A 27,656-nucleotide genomic window follows, 5' to 3' on the forward strand; every position below is an offset into this window, starting at 1 on the left:
TGTGAGCCATGACCAGCCTTTCAAAGCACTTCATGGCTACAGACGTGAGTGCTACGGGTCGGAAGTCATTTAGGCAGGTTACCTTAGTGTTATTGGGCACAGGCACTGTGGTGGTGTGCTTGAAACATGTTGGTATTACAGACTTCGTCAGGGACAGTTTGAAAATGTCTGAATACACTTGCCAGGAAGTTAGCGCATGCTCGGAGTACACGTCCTGGTAATCCGTCTGTCCCTGCGGCCTTGTTGACCTGTTTAAAGGACTTACTCACATCGGCTATGGAGAGCGTGATCACACATTCTTCCGTAACAGCTGGTGCTTCTTTGCATGCTTCAATGTTGCTTGCCTCGACGCGAGCATAGAAGTCATTTAGCTCGTCTGGTAGGCTCATGTCACTGGGCAGCTTGCAGCTGTGCTTCCTTTTGTAGCACATAATGCCACATCTGACGATCATCGGAGCCGGTGTGGTACGATTCAATGTAAGTCCTGTATTGACACTTTGCCTGTTTGATGGTTCGTCGGAGGGCATAGCAGGAAGCTCTAGCCTTTAGCTCAGTGCGGATTTAGCCTGTAATCCATGGCTTCTGGTTGGGGTATGTATGTATGGTCACTGTGGGGACGACGTCATCGATGCACTTATTGTTGAAGCCAGTGACTGATGTGGTGTACTCCTCAATGCCATCGGAAGAATCCCGGAACATATTCCAGTCTGCTAGCAAAACTGTCCTGTAGCTTAGCATCTGTGTTATCTAATCACTTCAGTATTGATCGAGTCACTGGTACTACCTGCTTTAGGTTTTACTTGTAAGCGGGAATCAGAAGGATGGAATTATGGTCAAATTTTCCAAATTGGGGGTGAGGGAGAGCTTTGTACGCGTCTCTGTGTGTGGAATAAAGGTGGTCGAGTTTATTTATTCCCCCTCCCTCTGGTTGCACATGCTGTAGAAATTAGGTGAAATGGCTTTAAGTTTCCCTGTATTAAAGTCCCCGGCCACTAGGAGCGCCGCCTCTAGATGAGCATTTTCTTGTTTGCTTATGGCCTTAAGGTTGGTTGAGTGCGGTCTTAGTGCTAGCATCGGTTTGGGGTGGTAAATAGACTGCTACGAAAAATATAGATAGTACAGCTTATCATAAGATACTCTACCTCAGGCGAGCAAAACCTTGAGACTTCCTTAACTTACAGCTGAAATCCCGTTAACGGGATCTATTTGACGACAGCCAGTGACAGTGCAGGGCGCCAAATTCAAACACATCTCATAATTCCTCAAACATACAAGTATTATACACAATTTTAAAGATAAACTGGTTGTTAATCCCACCACAGTGTCCGATTTAAAAAAATAATAATAATAATAATAATAAAAAATATAAAAAATAAGGCTTTACGACGAAAGCATTCCATGCGATTATGTTAGGTCAGCGCCTAGTCACAAAAAACAGCCGTTTTCCAGCCAAAGAGAGGAATCACAAAAAGCAGAAATAGAGGGAAAATTCATCACTAACCTTTGATATTCATCAGATGGCACTCATTGGACTTAATGTTACACAATACATGTATGTTTTGTTTGATGAAGTTCATATTTATATCCAGAAATCTCAGTTCACGTTGGCGCGTTATGTTCAGTAATGTTTTGCATCCAAAACATCCGGTGATTTTGCAGAGAGCCACAACAAGTGTTATGCTTAGCATTAAAGATATACTTCTCCTTAATGCAACCGCTGTGTCAGATTTCAAAAAAGCTTTACGGCAAAAGCACACCATGCGATAATCTGAGTACAGCGCTCAGCCACCAAACAGATACCGCCATGTTGTGGAGTCAACAGAAGTCAGAAATAGCATTATAAATATTCACTTACCTTTGACGATCTTCATCGGAATGCACTCCCAGGAATCCCAGTTCCACAATAAATGTTTGTTTTGTTCTATAAAGTCCATAATTTATGTCCAAATACCTCCTTTTTGTTCGCTCATTTAGTCCAGTAATCCACGAGCACTAAATCCAGACAAAGTCAAAAAAGTTCTATTACATACAGTTCGTAGAAACATGTCAATGTCTCAATGTCTCAATGTTCGTAGAAACATGTCTTCAGGTCTCAGATGAGGTTACTCCTCATGCAATTTACAAGTCAACTTAATTCCCAGTCCTGCCAATGAAAAATCGCTGTTTTGTCCACAGTGTCCAGCCAGCTGTGTAGATTGATGCTGCACTCTATATTTGAATGATTGGTAATTGTCTCATTGTTTGTTGCCTAGGATCACTGTTGGGAGGAGAGTGAGTGTGTCACAGAGAGACAGGCCCATTTTAGGAAGCTGGGGGAGAGGCAGACATATGTGCTGGCCTTCACGGAGAAAGCCCTGAAGAGTGAGGATCACACCTCGCTGCTATCCTGCAAAAGATGGGTAGATAAAAAGTCCAATCTAAGATCAAAGGTAACTTAGAATTACACTAAAGAAACACTCTGGTAAATATATAGGTAACATTAGAGTGAATACATGCTACTGCCCTGATCTGTTACTGTGAACCATCAGATCCTCCTCTCCACCCTCTCCGAGTTGGGCATCTCCGGCGCGGCCCACGCTTGGATTGCGTCCTACCTGACAGGTCGCTCCTACCAGGTGGCGTGGCGAGAATCCTTCTCCTCACCACGTGCTCTCACCACTGGTGTCCCCCAGGGCTCTGTTCTAGGCCCTCTCCTATTCTCGCTATACACCAAGTCACTTGGCTCTGTCATAACCTCACATGGTCTCTCCTATCATTGCTATGCAGACGACACACAATTAATCTTCTCCTTTCCCCCTTCTGATGACCAGGTGGCGAATCGCATCTCTGCATGTCTGGCAGACATATCAGTGTGGATGACGGATCACCACCTCAAGCTGAACCTCGGCAAGACGGAGCTGCTCTTCCTCCCGGGGAAGGACTGCCCGTTCCATGATCTCGCCATCACGGTTGACAACTCCATTGTGTCCTCCTCCCAGAGCGCTAAGAACCTTGGCGTGATCCTGGACAACACCCTGTCGTTCTCAACTAACATCAAGGCGGTGGCCCGTTCCTGTAGGTTCATGCTCTACAACATCCGCAGAGTACGACCCTGCCTCACACAGGAAGCGGCGCAGGTCCTAATCCAGGCACTCGTCATCTCCCGTCTGGATTACTGCAACTCGCTGTTGGCTGGGCTCCCTGCCTGTGCCATTAAACCCCTACAACTCATCCAGAACGCCGCAGCCCGTCTGGTGTTCAACCTTCCCAAGTTCTCTCACGTCACCCCGCTCCTCCGCTCTCTCCACTGGCTTCCAGTTGAAGCTCGCATCCGCTACAAGACCATGGTGCTTGCCTACGGAGCTGTGAGGGGAACGGCACCTCAGTACCTCCAGGCTCTGATCAGGCCCTACACCCAAACAAGGGCACTGCGTTCATCCACCTCTGGCCTGCTCGCCTCCCTACCACTGAGGAAGTACAGTTCCCGCTCAGCCCAGTCAAAACTGTTCGCTGCTCTGGCCCCCCAATGGTGGAACAAACTCCCTCACGACGCCAGGACAGCGGAGTCAATCACCACCTTCCGGAGACACCTGAAACCCCACCTCTTTAAGGAATACCTAGGATAGGATAAAGTAATCCCTCTCACCCCCCTTAAAAGATTTAGATGCACTACTGTTCCACTGGATGTCATAAGGTGAATGCACCAATTTGTAAGTCGCTCTGGATAAGAGCGTCTGCTAAATGACTTAAATGTAAATGTAAATGTAAAACTTAGATTAATAGCCCAGCATTTATTTGCTTCACTGAACATTATTAGATTATTAAAGATGGGCATCTTCAGTATTTGAGCCAGGCGTCTATTTCCTTAATGCACACAGCTTTTGCTCAATAAAATATGGAAAAGACAACCATATTGTCTATTGTGACCAGTATAAACATTCTAATTACAAATCCATCACGAATCAGACTTGCAAAGACTAGGCTGCCTATCATACATCCTCAGTTTTGTGCTTCATGGCGCCATGGCTAGCAACGATGACAGAAATAAAAAAATAAAAACAAGTTTTAATGCACATGACTGGGAATATCAGCTGTATCCGTGGCAACCTTGTAAAAAAGAAATATATATATTTTAAGTGTTTTATTTGAAACAGGTGTTTTATTTGCCGGAATGTGTGCCGATGTCCGGCTATTAAAAGGGAGACTGCGTTTAGTTGAAGTTTTTACTATACATAAAAAATGAATCTTGCCTTTCTTGACCCACCAGTGCTCAAGTTGTCTCACCATCTTGTTTCCTACCGTCCTCTTCTTTCCCCTTTCAGATCCACTCTGAGCTGCAAGGTGTTCTAGGCAAAAACCCCAGTGCAGTGTCTACAATGAAGGAGCTGAAGCTCCATTGTGGCCAGGACATCCACCAAACCCTTGGATGTTTTGGTACGTTATCAAAGCACTGTGATTTTTGTGATGCGTCTAGATTTGTCGCACTTGTGAATAATGACATCTCTATGCAGGGATATTGCTTTTTTGTTGGCTTGATGTTGCCAGAAAGATTTTGTTACAGCTTAGAGAAAAATAGTAGAAGATGGTGGAAGTTGCACTCTTAATTAATGTGTATGTCATTCTGTTTTCGTTCAGGGGAAATTGTGACTAAGGAGGTCCCGTTTGCTCGGCTAAATCTGAGAAAGACTCAAATCAATCCTCCCCAATCTTCTCTGGAACAGCAGAGAAATGGCAGAGCATCCTCAACATTGTCACCTTCATCCCAGGAAACCTCCATTATGTCAGCGGGAAATGCTCCCCTCTCCCAATGTCAACCAACACTAATGCGCTCGCTTTCTTGCCCCCGGTCCTCCCCCTATCCCCATGAACCAGAGAGACTGTCATTTTACCACTTTTCCCCTGACTCTCGCGGACTCTCTTTACAGGCACTATCCTCTTCCCGCTCTGACAGCCCTCTGTCCTTGTCCTCTACGTCTGCTGTGAATGCAACAGGTCCCCAGCGATGTACTGTAAACGCGGAAAACAAAGACTGCTCATCATGATCAGGGATTGCACTGGACACCCCTGTCCCATATCACAGGTATCAGGGTGCCTCCTCAAAGTCTGACCTGATGGTGGAACTTGTTTCCCGGGCCTTTCATGTCAAAAGGAAAGCAGGGGATGAAAATGTGGGTCCTCAAATTAAACTAAGTTGTTTGCAGCCCTTGAAGGTACCAGCGGACTCCTCCTGTGAGAGGGTTCCCCCTATAGGTACTGAAAAGCAGGCTGGGGATGTGGCTGCTACCGTTGTCATAGAAAGAGAAGCTACACCCAACATTACGGACCAGAATGCAACGGCTACAGTGTATGGACAAGAAGCTACTAAGGCTTCAGGCAGCCGTCAATCAAATCTGGTTGTTGGCAGGAGTGTGAAGACGGCCAATCAGGTGGTTTTAGCTCCCTTCACACTCCCTGTCACCGGGAACTCCGTCACTTGGGGCATGTCATCAGCTAATGCCACTCTTTTTCCTGGTACTGTGAACACTCCCTCCAGCTTTGGATGTGTAAGGGCTGTCCCCCCATACTTGGTTTTGTCCAACAGCGCTCCAGTTTCTGGTCCCACTGGCGCTGTGGGCAGGCTTGACAATGGAAGCCTGGTCTTCATTTGTAATGACGTGCCCTTTTTCAACATCTTGAGCCATGTTAGAGGAGGTCAAAACCAAGTGCTAGCTGGTTCTGTCCCAGGAGGACTCCGCCCACCATGTCTGCCAGACCCCACCTCTCCAAAGAGCCCTATGGTTAGTTGTGAAGAAAGGTCTACTGTTAATTTCCCTCTTATCTATAGTATCTCCTAGTAGTTCATGTGTCCTCTTCTTCCTCCCATCTCTTTACTTCCTCTCAAATCCATCTTCTGTCTGTTGGTGTCCCAAATCTCATTTTATGCTAGTTTGTCGATTTGTCCTGTTTTGTATCGTCAGTTAGGTTTTGGAAGGTTGAGTAAATAATGGAAAGTTAAACGTTTTGCTAAATCGCAATTTGGGGAAACTTTGGAATGACTATTGTGTTGCGTTATCTGAAGTATAAAAATTGTAGATCAGCTATGAATAATTCATAATTCAATAATTCCTCATATCCGCATTATGCAATGTAATTGGAAACCTTTTGAAGCCTGTTTTTTAAATGTTTTATTAAGATCACACCTCTGGCCTTTGATAGTCTTAATCTTGTTAATAAGACACTATCACATCCTCTCAGCAGGAAGCTCCTCAGTCACAGTCCACTGGTCCAATATATCCAATCAGAATTTCAACGGGTAAAGAATATTTCAACAGTCCAGGACACCAAGCAGCCTGCCCAGAATGGCACTGCTCAGTCAGGATTGTGCAGAAAGGATGAAGCCGCCTCTACTCTCCTCGTACACACCGCTAATGCCCAGGCAGACTCTGTACAAATGGAAATTTCCAAGTCAGACGTTGACCTCGTCCAGGCAGACCCAAATCCAACAGTCTTTGTCATGGAAAAATCCACGGAGATAGACATTGTCCATAATAAAACTGCCCAGCCAGACTTTGTCCAGAATGAGACCAGCCAGGCCAAACTTGTCCAGACTGCATCTGACCAGACAGTACTTTTCCAGAATAAAACAGCCCAGATGGTAATTGTTCCTGCTCAAGTAGTTGGAATCAAGGAGGAACAAACATTACGGCCAGTTACAGGCCCAATGGAGTCTGTGACGACAGACATGCCTAAACCTGCACAAACTGTGCCTGTCCAGATTAACCTTGTGCATTCTAACACTGTTCAAAGCGACATTGTGCATACTGAAACTGACCAGACCTACTTTGTCAACGTAAGCACACAAGTATCTGGGATCACAATCCAGGAAGAACCGCCAGCCACAGACAGCTTATCAGTTACAGGGTTAATGGAACCCATCAGAGTGATTATGCCTGACACACTACCTATTGAAACTGTCCAGACTGACCCTGTCCACACACAAATGGTTAATGTGACTGAAATTGTCCAAAGGGATGTTTTTTAGCCTGAAACGGTGCAGACGAACTCTGCCTACATTGAAACGGTGCAGACGAACTCTGCCTACATTGAAACGGTGCAGACGGACTCTTCCTTCATTGAAACGGTGCAGACAGACTCTGCCAGGGCAGAAACCCTGCCGAATGAAATTGTCCAGTCAAACTTCAATGAGACTGAAACCGTGCAGACAGACCCTGTCCTGACTGAACCAGTTTATGCAGTCCACTCTGCAGAGGGACCTAGCCGTAACTGACTGCACAGAGATAATTCAGACAGACATGTCAACCACCAATGAGGTATCCACAAATGACACTGTCAATGTGGTCAGTGTCCCCAGCTGCACTCAGGAAGTTGAACTTGACCTCACCCTTGACCTCAGCAATGATTTCTGCTCTCCGATAGTGGTAAGTGTTTGCTTTTAGTCCAAATCTACCTAGTTAATGCCCTGAATCATAACTAATTCCAGCCTGTTAAGTCTTTCTGCAGTCTCTTGCCTTTCATACCAAACAAAAGTGGAAATATTTTTTAATCCATTTATTTTCATATAAACTCTTGTTGGTGTAGCGTATAGTGTAATGGTGTCAGAGTGTATTTAAACAATTTCATTTGAAGCATTTTCATGACTAATATGATTTATTTTTATTTCATCTGAGCGCTATGGCTGTCTCACTCTTTCCCAACAGAACAGTAAAATGTAAACTATTTATCTTGCTGTCATACAGGAGGAAGATGACAATATGGCTGATGTTGATGTCAGTGCTGCTGACCGTATTGAAGAGACTGGGTGCCAGGCGTCTGTTCGGCTTAATAGCAGGTGACAATCTTTCTATCCTTATTGTAACATTTGTCAACCAGAAAAACGGCACAAATCATTATTTTGGGCATGAATTACTTCAGTGTGATGGTGTGTAGCTTAATTGAGTTTGTACATGCATGCATACATCATATTGTGGGTTTAACCTCAGTGCATGGCTCTCTGTAGATTTCCCCAGGTGTCTTTGCTTTGGATGCCCATCCTTGACGCCCATGTTAGCGTCCCGCCAACCCGCTTCCAACTCCTCCCAGGGGTCAAAGGGCAGCAAACTATCGTTCAGGTGATACAGACGGACACGCCGGTAAGGCCAACTTTCACAGTGTTGGTTTGAATGTGTGTTAATATCACATTTTCTTGCTGACACTGGTTTACACATCTTCCAGCAACCAGTCTCCTTGCTCCTTCCTCCATGTCGAGCCCAGACAGTCTGAGGAGCACCCACCAGCTACGCCCCCTCCTGGCCAGGAGGAAACACTGCACAACATGTAGGATGTCAGGGAATCTCACCCTGTGTGTCGTGTGTGGACGGCACTTCCACAGGGAGTGTCACGTTCCACCCATCTATTCCTTATCAACGTAAGCTTGTTTAATTAAATAACTTAATTGCATTCTGAATGAGCAGTGATTTAAAAACATACAGTACCAGTTAAAAGTTTGAACACCTACTCATTCAAGGGTTTTTCTTTATTTTTACTATTTTATACATTGTAGAATAATAGTGAACACATTAAAGCTATGAAATAAGACATGGAATCATATCGTAACCAAAAAAAGAGTTAGACAAAAAATATATATATTTGACATTCTTCAAAGTAGCCACCCTTTGCCTTGATGACGGCTTTACACACTCTTGGCATTCTCTTAACCAGCTTCACGAGGAATGCTTTTCCAACCGTCTATACTGAGCACTTGTTGGCTGCTTTTCCTTCACTCTGCGGTCCAACTCATCCCTAACCATCTCAATTGGGTTGAGGTTGGGTGATTGTGGAGGCCAGGCCATGTGATGCAGCACTCCATCACTCTCCTTTGTCAAATAGCCCTTACACAGCCTGGAGGTATGTTTTGGGTCATTGTCCTGTTGAAAAACAAATGATAGTCCCACTAAGCGCAAACCAGATGGGATGGCGTATCACTGCAGAATGCTGTTGTGTGCCTTGAATTCTAAATAAATCACAGACAGTGTCACCAGCAAAGTACACCATCTCACCACCTCCATGCTTCATGTTGGGAACCACACATGCGGAGATCATCCGTTCACCTACTCTGTTTCACAAAAACACGGCAGTTGGAACCAAAAATGGCACATTTGGACTCATCAGAACAAAGGACAGATTTCCACCGGTCTAATGTCTATCGCTCATGTTTCTTGGCCCAAACAAGTCTCTTCTTCTTATTGGTGTCCTTTTAGTAGTGGCTTATTTGCAGCAATTCGACCATGAAGGCCTGATTCACGCAGTCTCCTCTGAACAGTTGTTGAGATGTATGTTACTTGAACTCTGAAGCATTTATTTGGGCTGCAATTTCTGAGACTGGTAACTCGAGTGAACTTATCTGCAGAACAGGTAACTCTGGGTCTTCCTTCCTGTGGCGGTCCTCATGAGAGCCAGTTTCATCATAATGCTTGATGGTTTGAGCTGCTGCACTTCAAAGTTCTGGACATTTTCTGGATTGACTGACCTTCATGTCTTAAAGTAATGCTTATTTGAGCTTTTTTTGCTGTACTATGGACTTGGTCTTTTACCAAATAGGGATATCTTCTATATAAGAGGGAGGCATTAAGAGGGAAAGAAATTCCACAAATTAACTTTGAACAAGGCACACCTGTTAATTGAAATGCATTCCAGGTGACTACCTCATGAAGCTGGTTGAGAGAATGCCAAGAGTATGCAAAGCTGTCAAAGGCAAAGAGTGGTTACTTTGAAGACTATCAAACAAATCAATATATATTATATATTTAATACTTTTTTTGGATGCCATAACTCACCGCCACCATGGGGCACTGTTCACAATGTTTACCTCAGCAAACAGCTTGCCCACATGATGCTGTCTGCCATCTGCCCGGTACAGTTGAAACCAGGATTCATTCGTAAAGACCATACTTCTCCAGCTTGTCAATGGCCATCGAAAGTGAGCATTTGCCCAGTGAGGTCGGTTCCGACTCAACTGCAGTCAGTTCAAGACCTTGGTGAGGATGACGTGCATACATATGAGCTTCCTGCAATGGTTTCTGTGCAGAAATTCTTCGGTTGTGCAAACCGTTTCATCAGATTATACATGGTCTGCATTTGTGAGGCCAGTTGGACGTACTGCCAATTTCTCTAAAACGACGGAGGCGGCTTATGGTAGAAAAATGAACATTATGAGAAAAGGGAAGAACCCGCACAATGCTCTTGCTAGTATCACTGCTCTTTATTAAGTTTACGTATCGGCCTCATAAACATTCAATTATCTGGTAACAGCTCTGGTGGATATTCCTGCAGCCAGCATGCCAATTGCATGCTCCATCAACTTGAGACATCTGTAGCATTGTGTTCTAACACAACTGCACATTTTGGTGGCCTTTTGTCCCCAGCACAAGGTGCACCTGTGTAATCACAATGCTGTTTAATCAGCTTCTTGATATGCCACGCCTGTCAGGTGGATGGATTACCTTGGCAATGGAGAAATGCTCACCTAAACGGGATGTTAAACAAATTTGTGCCCGTCATTTGAGAGAAATAAGCTTATTGGCTTTATGGAACATTTCTGGAATTTTTTTTTCAGCTCATGAAACATGGAACCAACACTTTCTACATGTTGTGTTTTTATATTTTTGTTCAGTGTATATTATATATTTTTTACTTGTATTACTTAAATAATTGGTTTCTTATTAGAATCTGTATTGTATATGGATCTCAAATGTGGGCCCCTGTGTGGAAAGAGGGGCCCAAATAAAGCATTGAGATTTCTCTCTCTGTATTGGCCTGATGTATGCAATACTGCTCTCCCAGTGAGAGCTGGCAGTGTATGCTGTGCCGGGACCTCTCTGATCTGGCGTTGCTGCAGGACTACAGCGGGACCGACGGGGGACTGTGTATGTGCCCTCCTGACCAAATGGTGAGCCTTTTTACTTTGTCTGGGCACGTCTGCGATCTTTCACTTCAATATGTGCGTCTGTGTAGACGCATGACTGTGCATGCCCAGTTCTCTGTTTGAGCATGTCTACGAAGGTCTGGTATTGTTTACTGTGTCTGCTTCTAGTACTTATTGACCCTGACCCTATTTTAATGGAAATTATCTGATTTTTCATTGAAAGAAACAAGTCAACCATGTATTTCTGATATGACTAGGGCTTAAGTGGTTATTTTAACCCAGTCTGGCCATTAAATCACTATTGCTTCTGTTAGTTTGCCCACTCAAGGTGTTTTGTCTATTGTACTCTAAAGCAGTGTTACCCAACAGTACATATTTTTGTTGTGACCCCAGACAAACTCACCTATTCAACTCATTGAGGGCTTGATGATTACTTGACAAGTTTAATCCGGTGTGCTTGTCTGGGGCTACAGCAAAAATGTGTGTTGGGGCTCCTGGAGTTGGGTAACACTGGTCTACAGTGTGGATTTGCTGGACCGTGTGTGTGTGTGTGTGTAAACCATCTCTTACCCTTTGGTATTAACCCTACAGAGATGTGAGCGCTTACTACTCGTCCTTTTATGCAGAAAGTGCAGCGTTGTCCTCTACAGATCAGCCAAGGTAATCGACAAGTGCAACTTACTGCATTTACCTTTACATCCTCAACATCCCTCTTAGTATTGTCATAGTGTTAGCTATTCAAATGTCACACATAAACACAAACTTTTCATGTTTATTACCATGTAGGTTGCTGACAAATGACTAGTCCTTTTAATGAAGTATGACTTTGTTTTTCAACTGTGTGTTGAATATAATGTATACAATTGCAGTTTGATGTTAGTCGTATTGCTTTGACTTTAGAGAGAAATGGTATTGATTCTCTTCTCCTTAGCTCTCTTCCCGGTCTTCTCACTACATTGACATCACCATGATACGGGGACAGTTGCTACGGAAACTGGTCCCCCCTTACTGCACCCCGTCGGAATTTGTGTCCGATGTCTGGCTTCTCCTCCACACACTGTTGAAGAGCGTGAAGGTGAGGAGACTCACGATGGCTGTGTCCATGTCTCAACTCACCCTGATTTCCTATAGAGAAATGCATATGACGGCCACAGTTCCATATGTAGGCCCTCATTTCCAAATGACGACTGTTTTCTTTGTCATAATCCCTCAACCCCTACCTTTTTACTTCACGAAACAATTACTCTATTGCTCTCTTTAGTCATCAATAGTGATCTGGTTCTGTTGCTCTTTCATCACCATTTCCTCTCTCTCACCATTCCAGGTCAGTGGACCGACTTCAGGCATGTTTTGGGAAGGAGCTGGGCAAAACATTTGAGGGGACCCTGCACCCTTCGCTGCTCGTCAATCCCCACCAAGGGGAAGCGGAGGAGGCGGAACAAGAGGGGGACAAGGAGAAAGTGACCATGAGGAAGAATCCGAGACCTCTCGAGGTAGAGCGTGCAGGCAAAGACATTTCACGCAGGACGAAATGAAAGATAAAGAATGGGAAAAGAATCCTGTCTTTTTATGTATTGATTTGAATTGCTTGCTGAACATGTTTGTACAGTTGCCTCCAAATATATCGGAACCACACTCATCTTTAAAAAATTCTGTTTTCTAAAATAACATTTCGTTTTCTGAAAATGGGTTTTTGGCCGCAACTGTAGTTGGTTAAAAACATTGGGGATAAAGTGTTTCAAGTGTTTTTGTGTGTGTGTGTGCATCTTTTATATTTCGTATCTATTTACAATAAACATTTGTGTGCATATTTTGTACAACTCTGTGAAAATCTTACTGGGCACTATTCAAACAGGACCATGGTAAGTTAAAATGTCAATAATATTACCACCACCGGGTGGCATTGGTCATCAGTAAATTGATTGAATGCAAAACATTGTTTACCCATCATATAGGTCCTCCTGCCTTTGATCTTATGACTGTACAGAGTGGGGTAACTTAATTGCAAGTTATTTTAGTGTGTACTTGGTGTTTTTTGGTAGACTATAAATTGTGTTCTGTTACTTCCAAGATTATGGTTTCATATGAATGTGTCCATTTAACTAAACTCAAACAACTGAATATGAAATTGATACATTTGAAGGTTTAGGGTATTATGCTATTCTGTACATAGCAGCGGAGCGTAAAGGGGCTGCAGTACCCCTGAAAAATAGTAGTGCACTGGGCCTTTTAATGTGCTGTATTTGTGGACCAATATAGCGTATGTAGTGCAGACAAACAATTTTTTTGTCAGCACCCCCTCCCCACACACACACACACATAAATACAATCAAAAATAAAAAAGCAGCAAACTACTTACCGCTACTATGATTCTGTATTGTTAATCAGCTAGTTACGAAGTTCTATATTAAGCGCATTGGCCTCTGACAAGCGCACAGTCCTCTCATTGGCCCGTAGGTTTAGCCATCAGAGAACCGGGCCCGCCTACCCCTTATAAATTGACACGGCACAATCCCATATATTTTACACTTTGTGTATCCTCCACGTTGAGCAGACACTGAAAACGTTGCACCCTTTTAACAAATGGTTGTCTAACTAAATCCGCACGCGCCACTACAACAAAACAATGGAAGGAAGTCAGCAAAAAGTGGAGGCTAATTTCTTACTACTTGGAGCTGAAAGCGTCGGTAAATCTGGTGAGAATAATTTTAATGAATCCTTGAAATGTTTTTGCACGTTTATTCATGACATTGACAGTCTTTGTGCACCATGAATAGCATATATTTGTGATCATTGAAAGTAGACGAGTTACGGTGGCCAAATGCAACGTAGAATGTCTTTCCTTGTGTAGGGCTAATACATGTACTGATCAACATGTCTCATCAATTGCGCTATTTTCTGCCCTCAGCTCTCACGGTGCGGTTTCTCACTAGAAGGTTTATTGGCGAATACGGCGATATTGGTAAGTGCTGGTCTTTTGACTTGATCCATTGGTAATGCTATAATTGCGTTCATATCAAAAGGTTACAGTCGATCAAACCAAGTATATAAATGGTCCGTTATTTTTGCCTTTACAGAATCCATCTACAGTCATACTGACCGAATAGACGGACGGGATATCTGTTTTAATATCTGGGACTCACTTTGCCCTCAGGTGAGGCAAAACATTGTATATCATTCGGGCTACATTATAATAACGTTATAATGGTAACAGACTTTGTCTAGTGGACACTCCAACAGTCAGGGCATGATTGAGGTTTTCTATTAAACAAGGAGGTTAAAGGGTTTACTAAATGAATGTATTTTGTCTTCATGTGTTTTAGAATGATGAGGGCGCGGGACACATCAGCAACCGACAACTCCAGTGGGCGGACGGTTTCATCCTGGTTTACAGCATATGTGACCGTGCCAGCTTCAACGTGGTGCGGCAACAGGTGAAGCGCATCCGGCAAGCCAAAAGCAAATTCCCCGGCGCACCTCCCATCGTCATCGTAGGGAATAAACGCGACCTCCAGCATCGCCGCACCGTCTCCAGCGAGGAAGGACGCCTCCTCACCCTTTCCACAAACTGTGGCTTTTTCGAGATCTCTGCAGCGGAGACATACCATGGGGTACAGCTGGTATTTCACGAACTGCTCGACCTTATCCGAGAGGCGAGGGCGCTCAAGAAGGGGGCAGCTGGGATCAAAGGTATCGTGAGAAGCATGTCTGCCGTTTTCGGGAGGAAGAGAACTGAGTAGTTCCAATAGCCTAATATGAGAGACACTGAGATGATAGTTCTGCGTCCAAACGGTCCGGGACTTGTCCGTGCGTGAAGTGGTTCGCTACGTTTCCATATTGGAATAGGTCAGTACGGCCTAACTGAATTCACCCTGCTTGGATTCTTACTCAAATGAGAAGAATGACAATCAAATCCTGTCGAACGGGCCTTTGGACAATCTACTTACTGCAAAATAAATACTCTTGAGGTCAGCTGGACTAAAGTAGCATTACATGCCCTTAAATGTCCAATATATTAGATTGCCGTACAATGAATTGCCAGCTGTAAAGCAAATGGTATCATGTTTAAATGCCTGGAAGAAGTATTGTGGAAAACTTATGTGCAATAGACAATTTATTTTTCTTTACTAAACTGCATCAGTATGCAGAATGTTCTAAGGGTCAGGCCAGCTTGGCCTTGTCATTGGCACAATCCTTTTTTGGACTGTTGACAATCTATGCAAGACAGATGAGAATGTGTAGCCGTTTCACTCATTATAATGGTCTGGTCATTAAACTTGCTGCCTCAGTATACATGTAGCTTTTCTGTGTTTCCATATATGCCACCAGCATCACACTTCAAGGCATCTTGAAAGGCCAGCTATTGGGGGACCAATTCTCTGTTCATCTTTAGGATGTTCAATAATGTCAATATTGTCTCTTTGTGTACTGTCTATGTCTCTTTGTGTACTGTACATTTGATGTGTTCTAAGAATGCAGAGGCCCACTTTACTTTTTCACAGGGTTGTTAATGCACTGGACCAACGTCTTTTCTTTCATTTTAGTACTGATTCTATAAAAAAATGGGAACTTTTCATGAATGATAACTGAAGTCATGTTTGTTATACAAGTCATTAGACTTTAAGTGAACAAAGTGTACACATTACAGATTTCCTAATAAAATGTCAAACAAATGCTTAAGTGCGATCTCTTTTTTTTAAGCTCTTTGTCAAACCATGCTGGAGATTAAAAAAAGGTTTTAAATCACTTTAAGAGGGGGACATCTTCTCACCCATTCTAGCTAGAGGTAAAGATGAACCAAACCACATCATCTCAACTAAGGTTTCCAAGGTTATTTGTACAGAAATCCATTCAATTCCATTATGTGAAGGGTGAAACACATCAAACTTAATGCAAAACCATTTTGAAAACACAAACATTTTGACATTCCAAAAAGTTCTCCTTTATTGTGCTCTCTCACAAATCAGAAATCTGCTCCAAGATCGCTGAACTGAGATCTCCAAGCCTAATCCCATAGCATCCCTATGGCGAAAGTAGCCAATCTAACCCCCATGCTCCCATCAATGACTTTCTAACCAAGGTCAACTACAAGGGAAATGCAGTCAATCACCCTGAAGTCTGTGCACTTAAACTCTGCACTTCAAAGCCATTTCCTCCACTGCATTCGATTTCACTGACCAAATGAAACCAATAAAAACTAACATCCTCATTCACAACAGAGGGGAGCTCGTGCCACCTCATTGCCCCCTTGTTTACTCACAGGTTCACTCACACACTTGACCTGGCAGGATCAAAGTGTGGGATACTGACTGCAGCGTGATGACCATTGTGGCCAAGCGTGGGAGTTTTCCAGTCGTAACACCTGAGCATCACGTGGTGCCCCAACAGAAACCACATCTCAAGAGGCAGATTGGCTCAAGGAGGCTATGTGGGTTTCTTTGCTAATGCTGTGAGTTTGCACATACAAACATCCAGCAGAAAGGATATGTAAGCAAGGTCCTGATGAGCAGTTGATTAGTAGAATCAGGTGTTAGTGTTTAGCAGGGCTGGAGCAGTAACCTGAAAACCCAGTAGTTCTCCAGGAGGAGGGTTCGCCACCCCTGTGGTGACAAGCAGTGGGGGACTCGATATTGACACAGCCCCCGGCGCTTCAGGCAGTCCCCACAGGTACTTCATCTTTATCAGTTACTGCTCAAAAGCTTTGTTTAAACCTGGTCCTGTGTCCAGATCTTGTCCACATTCTGATTGTGCATGGTGTTGAAATGTGACTTTTATATGTCCACTGTATACTCATTGTGCCCAGATTTCCTGGTACCTCCCTCAATGCAAATGATTTGACAGATATTCTTTAAAAACATTTTTTTAAATTTATTTTAAGAAATATTGGTGCCATAATGATCATTTAAATGGTTTTACTTTCCAGATCCGTCTACATATCCAGTGACAATGCGTGCCTGACTACCTCTGAAGGTGGGCATGAAGATCTGATCACATTCAGATCACAATGCGTCTTTTAATCGTCTACACCCGTCTTAAAATTTGGACTCAATCAGAATGTGGATCAGGATCATGTTTCTACCAGGTGTAAACGGGGCTAAAGAAGCAAAACGTCCATGCCCACCTTCCATAACACACAGAGCCTCTCACGCTTCTCCATGTGTTCTCGTCTTTATCACCACTGGTTGCCACAGGTTCACAGCGTATCGCTGCCTGTCTGTCCCCTGCCAAGAGGCCTATTCTTCACTGACAATCCTTGTTCAGGTCCCACTCCTCAGGCGTAACCACCCTGGGATCACTGGGTCTCCTCCAGGCTCTCCTTAACCTTTCCAATAAATGTATTTAAAAGAGAGAAGGAAGGGCGACTCTCAACTGTCTAAATGAGCTTCCTTCTCTCCTTGTGGACACACAATAATGCTGTATGAAAATACTATAGATACACTATTACATTTACATTACATTTAAGTCATTTAGCAGACGCTCTTATCCAGAGCGACTTACAAATTGGTGCTTTCACCTTATGACATCCAGTGGAACAGCCACTTTACAATAGTGCATCTATTGGATGCTATTTCAGCCTCGCCCGTTGCTTAAAGGTGTATAAAATCGAGCACACAGACATGCAATCTCCACAGATAAACATTGGCAGTAGAATGGACTTACTGAAGACCTCAGTGAATTTCAAAGCGGCACCGTCATAGGATGCCACCTTATACAACAAGTCAGTTTGTCAAATTTCTGCCCTGCTAGAGCTGCCCCGGTCAACTGTAATTGCTGTTATTGTGAAGTGGAAACTTCTAGGAGCAACAACAGCTCAGCCGCAAAGTGGTAGGCCACACAAGCTCACAGAACGGGACCTCCGAGTGCTGAAGCACGTAGCACATAAAAATCATCTGTCCTCATTTGCAAAACTCACTACCGAGTTCCAAACTGTCTCTGGAAGCAACGTAAACATAATTAACTGTTAGTTGAGAGCTTCATGAAATGGGTTTCAATGGCTGAGCAGCCGCACACAAGCCTAAGATCACCATGCACAATGCCAAGCGTCAGCTGGAGTAGTATATAGCTCCCCTATTGGACTCAGGAGAGGTGGAAACACGTTCTCTGGAGTGATGAATCACGCTTCACCATCTGGCAGTCCGACGGACAAATCTGGGTTTGGTGGATGCCAGTAGAACTCAACCTGCCCGAATGCAAGTGTCAACTGTAAAGTTTGGTGGATGAGAAATAATGGTCTGGGGCTGTTTTTCATGGTTCGGGCTAGGCCCTTAAGTTCCAGTGAAAGAAAATCTTAACTCTACAGCAAACAACATTCTAGATGATTCTGTGCTTCCAACTTTGTGGCAACAGTTTGGGGAAGACCCTTTTCTGTTTCAGCATGACAATGCCCCCCATGCACAAAGCAAGGTCTATACAGAAATGGTTTGTCGAGATCGGTGTGGAAGAACTTTACTGGCATGCACAGAGCCCTGACCTCAACTCAATCGAATACCTTTGTGATGAATTGTAACACCGACTGCGAGCGAGGCCTAATCGCCCAACATCAGTGCCTGACCTCACTAATGCTCTTGTGGCTGAATGGAAGCAAGTCCCTCCAGCAATGTTCCAACATCTAGTGGAAAGCCTTCCCAGAAGAGTGGAGGCTTTTATAGCAGCAAAGGGGAGACCAACTCTATATTAATGCCAATGATTTTGGAATGAGATGTTCGACGAGCAGGTGTCCACATACAGTACATGACCAAAAGTATCATACACATCTCAACCATATCCCATGCAAATAATACTGTAATACATTACGAATGCATGTCATTGGAGATAAGGTTTAACTACAGGGATACTTCACCCAAATTACAAAAAGGCATATTGGTATCCTTACCCTGTAAGAAGTCTATGGACAAGATATGGCAGCAATCCATGCATTGGTTTAGTTTCCCTGGCACAAATACTTTTGCATTTGTGGCACGAATCCCATTCAAGTCATGTGACCGATGTTAGCGTGTGACCGATATTAGGATTGCAGTCATATGTTGTCCACAGACTCTTACAGTGTAAGGAAACCAATGTGTCATTTTGTAGCTATCCCAGGAGGGAGGACCACACTTGTATAATGCACATCATATACAGTACACTGAGTTTACCAAACAGTGGGAACACCTTCTTGATACACACGGGAAACTGTTCAGCGTGAGAAACTCAGCAGCGTTGCTGTACTTGCCAAACGGGTGTAGCTTGCACCTACTACCATGCCCCTTGTAAAGGCACCTAAATATTTTCTCGCCCATTCACCCTCTGAATGGCACACATACACAATCCATGTCTCAATTGTCTCAAGGCTTAAAAATCCTTCTTTAACCTGTCTCCTCCCCTCCATCTACACTGATTGAAGTGGATTTAACAAGTGGCATCAATAAGGGATCATAGCTTTCACCTGGATTCACCTGGTCAGTCGATGTCATGGAAAGAGCAGGTGTTCTTCATGTTTTGTATATTCAGTGTACAGTTCAAGCACTTGTATTTCTGCAACCTACACCAGGGTTATCGTGGGCGTCTCTCGCCTGAACAAATAGGTCGGTATATAGAAGGAAGTACTATGAGTATGTATGTACATACAGTATGTAGCTACCACAGCTTCTGCCATCCCATTAACATTGTCCATGGAGACCAACAGTGATTTTTATTTTAACATTTATTTAACTAGGCAAGTCAGTTCAGAACAAATTCTTATTTTCAATGACGGTCTAGGAACAGTAGGTTAACTGCCTTGTTCAGGGGCAGAATGACAGATTTCTACCTTGTCAGCTCGGGGATTCGATCTTGCAACCTTTCGGTTACTAGTACAACGCTCTAACCACCTGGCTACCTGCCATGATTCGGGGACTATACAGCTCTGGCAGGGTGGGATTTCCTTTTTTATTATTTTTATTATTATTTTCCTGAGGCGTTTGCCTGTTGCATACAAACGTGATAATACTTACATATACAGTACATCCATACAGTATGTGAGGTAATGTATCTGGGGGAGGTTGGTAGGGAAAATGTGGCTATTGGGTTAGGGGTTCTGAGCCGATGCGCAAATGACGTTTTGTGAGGAATATTAGTTTAGAGCATTGTCTCCTGTTATGAAATCCACTATGACACCCCGGACACGTGACGCAAGCAACAACAAATATTTGTCTCTTCAGTGCTTCAATCAGTACTAATGAATATGAACGTAGAGGCTCATGGCAACAACAACACCATCGTTGACACTTATCTGTAATGAGTGGGAGGGATCGTGTCAGTTGGAGTACAGGTTGGTGTGCCACACAGAGTGAGAGCTGCCACGATGTCATCGTTGTGGGACGGAATGTAAAAGGGAAACTCAGTGTCCATGGCAACCAGGGCTGTCACTGTTGCCGACGGTCTCTCGCCCACGCAAACGCGCCCAAGCCATCGAGAAAGCAAGCACCGCCGGGAAGATCCCACAGAATGAACTCTACTTCCGATCAACAGTGGGGGGTTGGGAGGATAGGGGCACGTTGGCGAGAGAGAGTGGGCGTCTTTTTTTCTGAAAGACAGCGAGGATTCTCCAGAAGCTCCAGTGGTTTGACCTGTGCCAACGAACAAGGAGCACAGAAACACACCTCGCAGCTTCTTTCAGCCCCCCCACACACACACACACACACACACACACACACACACCACGGCCCCCTCTCAGTCAATGACGCTGCCACACAAGGCCGGAGAGACCAGTTTGTCTGTAGTAGATATGGCTTTTCATTCACAGACAGGATGTGGAGTACCAGCTGCCTGAGTCATGCAAGTGTCCAGGACCAGCCAGAGGCTTACACCCCCAGCTACTGGGGGGTGGAGGAGGGCGAGGGGTCTTGGATATGTCTGGGATTGAGGGGCAGCAGATGTTCACATTGCCAGTAGACCTCCGGTTGTATGGAGAGAAAGTGGGATTTAGAGAGCACAGAAATTTGATTACTGGCTGTTATCTAATAAGGCCCTAGGAAGAGGAGGCTAACACAGACGATATTGGCCTGTCTTGACCATCACCGGTGACCCTGGAGAGAGAGTGAATGTGTAAGTGTGTGGGTTAGGGAAAGCAAAGGAAAACCTAAATTATTGTTTCTTATTGGACCAGCCCAGATAGTCCATCCCAGTTTCATTTTCGCTTGTTCCCGTTGGTGCACAATGAACATGACCCAGGCCAACTGCATTGTGCAACTGGGACCAATCAATAATGACCAGACAGCAGGCAGGCATCAACAACATGGATGACATCCATGTCAGTACCATTGGACACGTAGTAAAACAGAGCAATGTCCAGTCATGCCCCTCACATGTCAATGGGTGAAATCCATTTAGAAAGTTCTTGCAATCACAGAAAATAAACCGTTTTAGGGATGCATAAGAATGGCCATCCACACTCTGAACTTCTACCCAGCCAGCCGAGGAGGACGGCTTCCTTCCAAAGGAGATTCTCCTTCCCACTGGGCACAGATGACAATTCAACGTCAATTCCACAATGGTTTAACGTAATTGAATTGAAATGTGGAAACAACGTTGATTCAACCATAGTGTTCCCAGTGTTCCCAGTGGGTTGCCACTGCTTGGTCGTTGGTGCTTTAAGTCTGGGTTGTTGTTTTAAACATGTAACAGTTGTGTGGGGTAGGGCTAAAGACCTATTCATGATTCCTGCATTTTCACAGACCCCGTAACCAAAATACAGGAATCAGATTTGTATGAATGATACTCTGATTTTTATACAGGTAAAGCCATTCACACTTCCATTGTTTAACACCTCCCTAATTTGAAATGCAAACACCCCCCAACCCGGCCCCTCCCAATTTGCAAGTTACTTACTGATTTGTATAAAAGGGGTACACCTGCAAGAAAGTGGTAAATTAAGGGGCTGTTTGAATAGGGGTCATATAAACATTGTCTTTTGTTTTTCTGTCTTGGTAATATACCACATCTACAGTCTGAAATGGGTATCTGAGATCACTTTCCCCTGTAATGACAAAAGGAAACTCTGAAAAGGAATGACAACAGGATGCTGACTAAGCATATTTGCAGCACAAGTGGAAGGTACACGCACGCACGCACGCACGCACGCACGCACGCACGCACGCACGCACACACACACACACACACACACACACACACACACACACACACACACACACACTGTGGAGTAAACGGATCACTCCAAACACTCTCTCCCGGTGTACCTGAGGGCCTCTCTCCAGACACATGAACAGATTGTAGTGTCCCTCCAAATAAGATTGGTCTATAGAGACCCTGCCTCTCTCTCTCTCAAACATAAACACAAACCCACTCCCAAGGTGAGTGGAAGACGGTGAAATAGAAGACAGGATATTAATGATTAGGTTCCTATTGGTCTGTCTCTGATGCACGGAGAAGATGAACTACCTGTGTCAGTGTGTCTTAATGTGTGTGTGTGCGTGTGCGTGTGTGTGTGTGAAAGAGAGAGGTCCATTGAGAGGGAGTGTGTCTGTAACTATGAGTCTATTATTTGACTTCCTCCTCCCTGTTCAAACACACCTTCTCTCCACTCCCATGGTTTTTACAGGACTTGACCTCTCACCTTTAGGGATTGGCTCCTTGAAAGGTATTTGTTGGGTAAGTGTCTGACTCCTGAGACATAATCAGGACACCTCAGTTACTATTGAGCTGCCTGAGCTGCAACTGGGCCAGGGGAGGCTGGTGGGAGGCGCTATAGGAGGACATGCTCCTTGTAATGGCTGGAATGAAATGAATGGAACGGAGTCAAACGTGGTTTCCATATGTTTGATGTGTTTGATACCATTCCATTACTTCCCTTCTAGTCTTTACAACGAACCCATTCTCCTATAGCTCCCCCCGCCAGCCTCCTCTGTTCTGGGATGACCCTTGACCTGTGACCTACACAGGAACGTTGATACATGTAGCCTGAGTCAACCAGGGGACAGTGTACATTGTATGATACTAACTCTATTGACTAGCCGAGGGCAGGTGAATGTACCAAAATGTCAGATGTCATAATTTCAGAAAATGTTCTGTCCCTATCAAATGCTAAAGAAGTCCCGTGTTGGAGGCTGGTCTAGTGGTAGTGCTGCATTTTACAAATAAATAAGTAAACAAGGATCCATCGGGATTGCCGGTCATATAGGCCATAATTTCTAAATGTGCATTTCAGCAGCGTGGAGTGTAGCTCTGTATACGTAACCTCAGCGCAGTTATTTTTGAAACTTTTGTCAAGCGGGAGTGATTTTTATTGTTAAAGCAAAGCTGGATGTGTAAAACCCATAATCGTAAGTAAGTGGTTTCAGGTAGCAAGCATCTGCATTATCTGGTAAGATTGGCCTTCAAGTTTGCTGATCTCACTTTCTTCAATGAAGGAGCGCACTCCAGTGAAAACTCTGAACCCAAACCCCAGACTACATCTTGGCATCCATTCTGCCTGTCAAGATGTCGACTGTCACAATGTACATTTGTACTCCGCAAACCGCCATTTTACATGCATTCTTTTATGCTGTGAATCCAGATTATTGAGTGTTAGAATGTCCATTTCAGCAGTAAGGTGCCTTGTTTCAGTGCTCCCTGGCTGAGATATTAGAAAGCTCTTCTGTTTGGTAGACGATGACTCAGCCCAATAGCATTCCTCCCATGGAGAGTGGTGGACCCCAAGCAGAGTCAGCTAATCATTAAACTCCATATTAAATACCCTGGAATGTGCTTGGTACCACTCGCACCCTGCCAAAAGCTCCATGCACTACTCAGCGAGAAACAAACAAATGTAACTACTGTATGTACGTTCTCGCTGGAAGGATATGCAGGCCCAGAAAACAAGCACTTTGTAGACAGATCTGTACATGTTTACTGCCATAGTCCATAAGTACGAACATTCAGAGCACACGTGAAGGCAGAGATGTACTGTACCTACGAAACCTATAAAAGTCTTATTTGAGTACTACTGCTGAATACAGGTGTCTTTTTTACATACTTCCCCCCCTGTTAGAGAAGACGAGAGAGATCGCAGGATTTATTGTGCACACTTCCCACATACTTCTACCTATACAGTACATCACACGCACACACGCACACACACACACACACACACACACACACACACACACACACACACACACACACACACACACACACACAACTCATTGACAGTAGCTGTGTTCGAATACCCATAATAACATACTGTATACTACATACTTAATGGGTATATACTACATACTATATAATATTAGTTCATGTAAGTATACTGTAAACGAACGGTATCCTTTCAGTTGAGTGCACTAGTGCTTCGCCTGTCTACTAGAAATTGATGCTGTTGCTATACAACTTCTTGCTAGATTGTTAGCATGACAAATTACTAGCTAGACATCTTACGACTTAATTAACAATGTCCGGCCTCTCGGGTGGCGCAGTGGTTAAGGGCGCTGTACTGCATCGCCAGCTGTGCCATCAGAGACTCTGGGTTTGCGCCCAGGCTCTGTCGTAACCAGCCGCGACCGGGAGGTCCATGGGGCGCCGCACAATTGGCCTAGCGTCGTTCGGGTTAGGGAGGGCTTGGTCGGTAGGGATGTCCTTGTCTCATCGCGCACCAGCGACTCCTGTGGCGGGCCGGGTGCAGTGCGTGCTAACCAAGGTTGCCAGGTGCACGGTGTTTCCTCCGGCACATTGGTGTGGCTGGCTTCCGGGTTGGATGCGTGCTGTGTTAAGAAGCAGTGCGGCTAGGTTGGGATGTGTATCGGAGGACGCATGACTTTCAACCTTCGTCTCTCCCGAGCCGGGAGTTGTAGCGATGAGACAAGATAGTAGCTACTAACAATTGGATACCACGAAATTGGGGAGAAAAAGGGCAAAAAAATAAAAATTATAAATAAAAATAACAATGTCCATTGAGAGCGCACAACGACTATACCACTTAGCTAAGCTAAGAATGACGTGAATAATCAAGTCAATAAATGGTGGGTAGTTAGTTAAATAGCATATAGTTAATATACTGGCAAGTTTGATTCATTAGTATCCAACTAACGTTAGGTAGCTAGCTAACATACCGGTACATACAAGAAACTGGTGTAATGATATGCAATGTGGCTAGCGTAGCTAACAAATTGTCAGCCAACATAATGTATAACGTAACTTATTTGAAAAGTCATTACTTTATTACTTTGCTCAACATTTTCTTAACATTTGTCAAAATTAGCTAAAGCGATTCATTTGTATCTGCTCTCGGATATTTTCTGCCTCAAATCTGAAAATTCTGTGAAGCCACGCCCATTTTCTGAAGAATTGCAGTATGGGCCCTAAAAGCACAAATAGTGTCCACTGCTTGTATACTTGTATTTTGGCGAAAGTAGTACGACTTTTGGCATACTAACTATATCCATACTATGACCAATAAACATACTACACACTCAATTTACAACACAAATAGTAGGTTAGTGCGGTCAGTATGAGTATTCGAACACAGCTAGTATCTTATTGGCATGTGAGTATGTGTTACGGCTCTGTTTAGTCCTTTCTCTTTATTCCCTCATGTGTGCTTTATTTTGAATGTATTAACCTACAGGTGCTTTAAATATTTATTTTATTGTGTGCTGAGTTTTGGTACATGTCTTATTTACTTATTTTGAGGGACTTCCTTTACTTTGAATTGGTTAACCTTCAATTTGAGTGTTTGTAACAGAATGGCGCCGGAGGAGATGGCTGCCGTTTTACGGACTCCTAAAACCATTTGTGCTTTTGTGTGTAATTTTTTGCGTTATTTCTAACCTATTTTGTAAATAAGGTTTCTGCCATCGTCTCTTCTGACCGAAAAGAGATTCTAGATATCAGGACAGCGATTACTCACCTCGTACTGGAGGTGACGAGTCGGATGCAAAGGATTTACTTCAGACACCCGACAAGGCCCAAATCCCTGTGATTCGCATGAGACGGAGACGGAGATATCAGGGACGTAGGTTGGGGTGCCTTGTAAGGATCCGACGGTGAGTGGATAATCTGCCTCTACCATCAGTCCTATTAGCCAACGTATAATCATTGGATTAAAAAATTGTTGAGCTACGTTCACGAATATCCTACCAAGAGTGCATTAAAAACTATAATATCTTATGTTTCACCGAGTCGTGGCTGAACGACGACTGATTAACATACAGCTGGCGGGGTTTACACTGTATCGGCAAGATAGAACAGCCGCCTCTGGTAAGACAAGGGGTGGCGGTCTGTGTATATTTGTAAACAACAGCTGGTGCACAAAATCTAATATTAAGGAAAGCTCGAGGTTTTGCTCGCCTGAGGTAGAGTATCTCACGATAAGCTGTAGACCCCATTATTTACCAAGAGATTTTCATCTATACTTTTCATAGCTGTCTATTTACCACCACAAACCGATGCTGGCACCAAGGCCGCACTCAATGAGCTGTATAAGGCCATAAGCAAACTGGAAAATGCTCATCCAGAGGCGCACTCCTAGTGGCCAGGGAATTGAATGCAGGGAACTTAAATCCGTTTTACCTCATTTTTACTAGCATGGTAAATGTGAAACCAGAGGACCACTGTTACTCCACACACATTATCGAAAACAAAGCTCTCCCTTGCCCTCCATTTGGCAAATCTGACCATAATTCTATCCTCCTGATTCATGCTTACAAGCAAAAACTAAAGCAGGAAGCACCAGTTACTCGGTCAATAAAGAAATGGTCAGATGACACAGATGCTAAGCTACAGGACTGTTTTGCTAGCACAGACTGGAATATGTTCAGAGATTCTTCCAATGGCATTGAGGAGTACACCATATCAGTCACTGGCTTCATCAAAAACTGCATCAATGACGTCGTCCCCACAGTGATGGTACATACATACCCAAACCAGAAGCCATGGATTACAGGCAACAGCCGCACTGAGTTAAAGGGTAGACCTGCCGCTTTCAAGGAGCGGGACTCTAACATGGACACCTATAAGAAATCCCGCTATGCCCTCCGACGAGCCATCAACCAGCAAAGTGTCAATGCAGGACTAAGATTAAATCATACCACACCGGCTCCGACGCTCATCAGATGTGGCAGAGCTTGCAAACTATTACAGACTACAAAGGGACGCACAGCTGTGAACTACCCAGTGACACGAGCCTCCCAGACAAGCTAAATTACTTCTATGCTTGCTTCGAGGCAAGCAACACTGAAGCATCCATGAGAGCATCAGCTGTTCCATACGACTGTGTGATCACACTCTCCGTAGACGATGTGAGTAAGACCTTAAAACAGGTCAACATTCACAAGGCCGCAGGGCCAGATGGATTACCAGGACGTGTACTCAGAGCATGCGCTGACCAATTTGTAAGTGTCTTCACTGACATTTTCAACCTATCCCTGACTGAGTCTGTAATACCAACATGTTTTAAGCAGACCACCATAGTCCCTGTGCCCAATGAACACTAAGGTAACCAGCTTAAATGACTACCGACTAAAGCACTCACGTCTGTAGCTGTTCATGGCTCACCTCAACACCATTATCCCAGAAACCCTAGACCCACTCCAATTTGCATACTGCCCCAACAGATCCACAGATGATGCGATCTCCATTGAACTCTACACTGCCCTTTCCCACCTGGACAAAAGGAGCACCTACGTGAGAATGCTATTCATTGACTACAGCTCAGCGTTCAACACTCATCAGAAAGCTCATCACTAAGCTAAGGACCCTGGGACTAAACAACTAGGTAGCAGCACATCTGCCACGCTGATCATCAACACTGGAGCCCCTCAGGGGTGCG

General features: G+C 44.2%; 2 protein-coding genes across 6 annotated transcripts; both read left to right on the forward strand.

Annotated features, from left to right (window-relative positions):
• The first annotated feature begins 3,655 nt into the window (after positions 1-3,655).
• On the forward strand, positions 3,656-12,626 carry LOC115132731 (transcription intermediary factor 1-beta-like). 5 transcript variants are annotated; one of them, XR_010464318.1, is made up of 10 exons: positions 3,656-4,413; positions 4,615-7,397; positions 7,716-7,807; positions 7,976-8,108; positions 8,191-8,383; positions 9,829-9,992; positions 10,798-10,903; positions 11,471-11,539; positions 11,811-11,954; positions 12,204-12,626. XR_010464318.1 is itself a non-coding variant. In XM_065020464.1 (10 exons), exons 6-10 carry the CDS (start codon positions 9,922-9,924, stop codon positions 12,255-12,257), a joined length of 444 nt encoding a protein of 147 aa, XP_064876536.1. In that variant the 5' UTR covers positions 3,660-4,413; positions 4,615-7,397; positions 7,716-7,807; positions 7,976-8,108; positions 8,191-8,383; positions 9,829-9,921; the 3' UTR covers positions 12,258-12,626. The 5 variants fall into 5 exon arrangements, 4 of the variants coding, with proteins under 4 accessions (XP_064876535.1, XP_064876536.1, XP_064876537.1 ...); XM_065020464.1 differs by having other exon boundaries at positions 3,660-4,413; XM_065020465.1 differs by having other exon boundaries at positions 3,660-4,413; positions 9,875-9,992.
• A 793-nt stretch (positions 12,627-13,419) lies between these two features.
• LOC115132732 (ras-related and estrogen-regulated growth inhibitor-like protein) lies at positions 13,420-15,025 on the forward strand. Its single transcript, XM_029665462.2, has 4 exons — positions 13,420-13,575; positions 13,788-13,841; positions 13,957-14,033; positions 14,203-15,025. Exons 1-4 carry the CDS (start codon positions 13,506-13,508, stop codon positions 14,617-14,619), a joined length of 618 nt encoding a protein of 205 aa, XP_029521322.1. The 5' UTR covers positions 13,420-13,505; the 3' UTR covers positions 14,620-15,025.
• Positions 15,026-27,656: the final 12,631 nt, after the last annotated feature.

Source organism: Oncorhynchus nerka, linkage group LG7, assembly GCF_034236695.1.
Source record: "Oncorhynchus nerka isolate Pitt River linkage group LG7, Oner_Uvic_2.0, whole genome shotgun sequence".
Lineage (NCBI taxonomy): Eukaryota > Metazoa > Chordata > Actinopteri > Salmoniformes > Salmonidae > Oncorhynchus > Oncorhynchus nerka.